The sequence below is a fragment of the Cryptomeria japonica genome, chromosome 3 (genome assembly GCF_030272615.1).
Source record: "Cryptomeria japonica chromosome 3, Sugi_1.0, whole genome shotgun sequence".
Classification (NCBI taxonomy): Eukaryota; Viridiplantae; Streptophyta; class Pinopsida; order Cupressales; family Cupressaceae; genus Cryptomeria; species Cryptomeria japonica.
The window spans coordinates 84,592,883-84,598,400 of NC_081407.1; the positions used below are offsets into that span (position 1 = coordinate 84,592,883).

The following is a 5,518-nucleotide window of genomic DNA, read 5'->3' on the forward strand; positions in this document are numbered from 1 at the left end:
AGATATAGCCTCCCAAATGAATCCCCACGTTAGTAGCCACATACAAAGGCATTACTAAATCTTTCGGGTGCATGCGTGATTCTCAAATGGCCACCTATGGGCTAATAGATTTTTGAGACACGAGTGTGGCACGCAAACATCTCCACAGGATGCTACAGTCCCATTCTCAATTGGTCAACATGGTCGCTAGAAGACAATTTCTATGTTGACAAAGCGATTCGTGTTGACTAAAGGACAAATATAACTGTGCATGATCTCCATCGACGTGGAGCGAAGATGCCTATGTGGACAGAGGCATTACAAACTCTTGGGGGTGCAGATTCGAGGGGCACGAGTGCGACGTGCGAACGTCTCTGCGGCGGGCTACAGTCCATGCTCAATTGGTCAACATGGTCACTAGAAGCCAAGTTCCGGGCTTACAAAGTGTTCCATGGAAACAAAAAGACAAGTATGACGGTCCATGATTTCCATCGACTTGGAGCAATGATGCCTATGTGACGCAGAATTGTATGGGATACAATTTATGATAAATAAATTTCCTATTCTTGCCATTATAAATATAGCTTTGACTTGACTCGGGATCGTTCGATGTTTATGAGTGTAGCGACATAAAGATGGATTCTTTCGCTAAAACCTGGGAAAAAAGTTTTGGAAACGCGTCGAAATATTCGTAACTTCCACTATTTTACCCAATGGAATCCTACACTCGGTTATACATTATGTCCTATTTATCCCATTTTTTAAATTACTCTCCTGCATTACGTTACTAACTAGGAATCTCGTGCTATCTCTCCTAAATTTATTTGTTGCCTATGGTTCCGTGATTTGGGTTCACCATTTGTGATCCTTTAAATCAACCATTCATGTAATTTGGCCACGTCCCGAAACTGGAGGAAGAACTAACGTTGGGCATTTCTTCTTCATTTCTATCGTTGGAGAGGGAGCGTTCCTCCTTCCATTAAATCCAAACTCTTACGCGCAAAGGATCTTATTACCTTCTATTTCCCCGTATAAATAATTAATTATGCCTAGACGATAATCAATGGGATGAGACCTGCCTCTTCGTATTCTGAGTTCCTTGAGATATCTGTCTCGTTTTACCCGTTACTTGTTCTGTTGATCTGCAGGACCCCATATATTAATTTTGAAGCCCAATCAAACGGAGTCGACAACGTTGCAAGAAATGGCTGATCTTAATGAAATTCGTAGAATGTATGAGATGGTGGATGAAAATGCAGATGGAGAAGTGAGCGTGAGTGAGATATGTGGCTTCATGAACAAGCTCAGAATACCAATCTCAGAAGAAGATGTGAGATTTATGCTCAGCACTTCTCTTCAAAAGGACTGTAGTGGCCTGCGATTTGAACAATTTGTTGAGGTATATCAATCCATTCTAAACAATAAAGACCATAAAGCGAGAGATGATTCAGAAGATTTGATGGAAGCATTCGGTGTATTTGATGAGAATAAAGATGGATACTTAACTTCAGAGGAGCTGCAACATGTCTTGTCCACCATGGGATTGATTCCATGGAGCCAAGACCTGCAACAGTGCGAACAAATGATATGTCGATTTGATTTGGACGGCAATGGAGTGTTGGACTTCGCTGAATTCAAGATTATGATGTCTTCTGAACCTTCTCCATGACCAATGGATTTTGGTTCTTTGTCATGTTAGTGTGCACTTTGTAAGCAAATACAATGCACATGGCTTTCAACATCTATCGTTGGTAATATTTCCATTTTATCATTTTCGTGAGTGTACTGAGAACCTACGAAATTCTTTATGAATCTCTAGCAATTCTAATGGTCTGTATTTATTTCCATATTTCATTGCAAAGATTGCCTCATTACATTTTTAATGGAAAAATTTGGACAATTGTCGCTCGGAATCACATTTTTGGTGTATCTTGTTGATGAATATTCACAATTAAATCCTAAAGTAATGGTTGATCTTTTATTAACTATACGAATATTTTAAATATAATAACTAGAATTTTAAAATAATATTGTTATTATTTTTAATATTTGAAGATAATTTATTAAGTTGAAAATATTTATGAAGATTTTTTTGGGGGAAGTAGAATTAAAATTTATTAATCAAGAGAGATTTTCATATAGTCATACCTATCACATCAAGAAAAATAAGGAGTCAAAAAGGTCTCCCACAAATCCATCAACTCAATGCATAAATGACCCTAGAAGAAATCAAGAAATAAGTACAAAAATTAGCCCACATCTTTTTGAAAAGGATGGAAAAACTTAGCAACCCGATTAGAAGAAAGAGAACCCCAATCACAAACATTCAGTTGTCTGGGAATGTTTGAAGCCCATTTACCTAAAGAATTAATGGCATTCCATTCTCGAGGAAAATGAACATAAGATATAGAGCTAAACTACTAATATAAATTAAAAATTTCAGTAGCAAGAGAAGCCAAATGCCAAGCAGAACTCTCAAAATCCTTGTTATTCAAAAAAGAAACTAAAATAATAGAATCCATCTCACATATGACATGCTTCCAACCTAACCCACAAGCTTGTTGCATATCAATAAGGGGATGGGTTACCCAAAACCATAATTATCATGATGAACCCTTACAATCCTAGCTAGACTAGGATTATCACTAGAGGAACTATTAGTGTTAATTTCGAAAACAACATTAGGAGGAGGATTCCCATGAGCATCTCTATTAACTTTTGACAAGGAAATTGAGAAAGATGAATCTGAGAAATTTTTTGTGGTAATTTAATAATTGCTATAGGACAAGAGCCTTTGTATTGATATTAGAAATTAAATTTTTAATTTTCTTCTTAACATTGCCTATCTACCCTACTACTAAAAGCAGAGCCCTGGATCACTATAATGACCAAATTGGCACCCATGATGTGGCTATTTTCCTATCTACCCTTCCATTAGCCAAGGACAAAGCCTTCTTGCATTACATATCCAAAATGGTGACACCAAAGAGTTTCAAAAAATATTTTGTTAGATATTGATAGTCCCAATCTATGAAATAAACACAAGTATATATATTATTTCAATTAATGGAAATGCTACAAAGAGGAAAGAAAACATAAGATCCTCATGTTATCTTTGTCTTCCTCCTTTCCTTAGCATAGGTTTTGACCAGACATTCTGGTCCATAGTATTCATGGGCTACCAACTCTACAATTTGAAAGGGATCTTCCTCCTCACTGTCATCCACCTTCTCCCCTTTTATCATATGCCTTAGTCTCTTCATCACTCTATAAGACCTAACCTCATGGATAATTCTTCACCCAGTCTCCGCCCTTATTTGCAGAGTTAACCCACAATAGTGGATTATACTTTACTGGATGAAAAAATTCTACTCTTTTGTCCAAAACCATAATTTTACCACTTTCGATCGAATATAATGTTGGATCAAACAACAAAAAGCTTTCAATCGAATATATTTTGAAATAATTTTGTCAAACATTATGATTGATCGAAAGTGTTCTTGGTTTAATTTTTTTATGGTTAAAGAGGTTCGATTGAACCCGTGTTCTATCGAACATAAATGTCACAATTTTTTAAAAAAAAAATTTTGAATTGTATATTAAAAGAAAAACCTATTTAAAGGGGTTCTATCTATGATGTTTGATTGAACGGTCGAACCCTTTTCGATAGAACATATGTTCTATCAAACCTATTTGCTTGATGTCTCCCCCTCAATCTCCCCAATTTTCTATAGGATTGTTGCCTTTAAATCTCTGATTGAAGGTTCAAATTGAACAATCTTGACAAACGCAAATTCATGATAGCAATACTCGAAGTGAACTTTCCAATGATTATAAGTTTAATGTATATAGATTTTATTATGATTTTTTTTAGTTTAACTAAATATAGGTTTTTTACAAAACATCAACTTCTTTGTTCAACATTGATGGAAAAATAGTAACCTAATGAATTTTTTTTTGAAAATATCTATGTAATAGGTATTTAATTCCTCTTTCCAATAAAAAAATAATATTTAAATTTTGATATATACACAACAAGATACAAGTTACCAAATGAACCTATGTAAAAATTATAGTTAACTCAACTTTAAAACTTAATAAAATATGAAATAGTGATCATAAAGTTACGAAGCCAATTGTAAAATTATATATCTATGTTATAAATCTAAATTTGAAAGAATCACATTGTTATCTATTTTAGAAAAGAAGTTATATGCATTACCAACTGAGTACACTCTTTAAAAAAGTTGTTTATAGTTAAAAACTAGTTTTCAAGGGAGATAGAAAAATGGATACAAATTGATTCCAAAAATTAAAAAATATATATATTTAGAATCTACATACAAAATGACACAAATCACTAGTTTACATCATCTACAAATTTATTAAGCTTTAGCAATAATAGGTGTCTAAATGTGAAGTTTCTTTTTATTTATTTTTTTAATTTTATTTTTGTGGTGGAGGACTAGACCTGTGAGCATGGTGGTCCAACAAGGGCCTTCATGAAGTAATTTTTTCCATCCGATATGGAGGCACTGAAACCTCCTAGGCTCAGTGTCGAAGTTGGCTAAAAAGTGTAACCCGCTATTGTCCCCATTAATTTCTCCAAGAGTAGAATATTTCTAGCACTGGCCAACTTGCTCCCTTCAAACAATATAGGATCCATATTATTGACGAGCCTCACAATTTTCATACCTCTTTCCCCTACCTAGAGACCACATAGTAATCTTCAGGGAGAGGGATCCTCTTCTCCTTGTCCACATTTTCTAAGGCATCGTCAATTTCACCTAAGTATGTGTACTTGAAAATCTTCTAGCATAACATCCTTTCCCCCAATTTCATTTCTCTAATTTCTAGGACTATCGCTACGACTATCTGTATTTATGCAGTACCTATGACACTCTCTCAAAAATTCATCCCCAATAATTATCTCCACAAATTTGATGGCCAAGTTGTGGGAGGAATTGAGGATGATTTTGAGCCTCTTCTAAGATACCTTTCCTTAAAAATATATCTAATGCTTATTGCAAACTAGCCTAATGGGTGTGTCCATTATTGATGGCAGACACTATATCTCTTTAACCAATATGGAAGAGTCACTAGTAGTCTCTAAGGGGTAAAAATAATATTGAGTTATATGTCATAAAATATTTATATCCACATTATCATATCTCCTCACCATAACATCACCTTTTTTCGGCCATGATATTATTAATTGGCTCATATCTATAGATGAGATAGATTATTAATGCCCAGAAAATATACCAGAAACACAAGTTGGCACTCTATTCTTTGTGGTGTTACTTGCATCCCAAAGGATACATTGGCCACTACCATGTCATATCTAATCTCTCAAGAAACCTTCCATTATACTTGATATCCTTAAATATTATGATTCTATCACCACTTTAGTGTATTGGTCCACGTGTGAAAGTGGGATCCTTTGTCCTCTCTCTCTATTATTATAATTAGTAATGATATAGAATCAAATTTTGTGGCCCACTATCATATCCCTTCCAGACCATTCACAATATCCACA

General features: G+C 34.6%; 1 protein-coding gene across 1 annotated transcript; it reads left to right on the forward strand.

Moving 5' to 3' along the window:
- The first annotated feature begins 276 nt into the window (after positions 1-276).
- Positions 277-1,648, forward strand: LOC131027946 (calmodulin-like protein 2). Its single transcript, XM_057958042.1, has 2 exons — positions 277-448; positions 1,128-1,648. The coding sequence occupies exons 1-2, from the start codon at positions 277-279 to the stop codon at positions 1,646-1,648; spliced, it is 693 nt and encodes a 230-aa protein (XP_057814025.1).
- The last annotated feature ends 3,870 nt before the right edge of the window (positions 1,649-5,518 follow it).

Bases quoted from the DNA above. Each gene is read 5' to 3' on its own strand.
- LOC131027946 (XM_057958042.1), top strand. From the start codon at position 277: ATGCCTATGTGGACAGAGGCATTACAAACTCTTGGGGGTGCAGATTCG. The intron at 449-1,127 runs GTATGACGGTCC...GTTGATCTGCAG, and splicing joins CCATGGAAACAAAAAGACAA to GACCCCATATATTAATTTTG.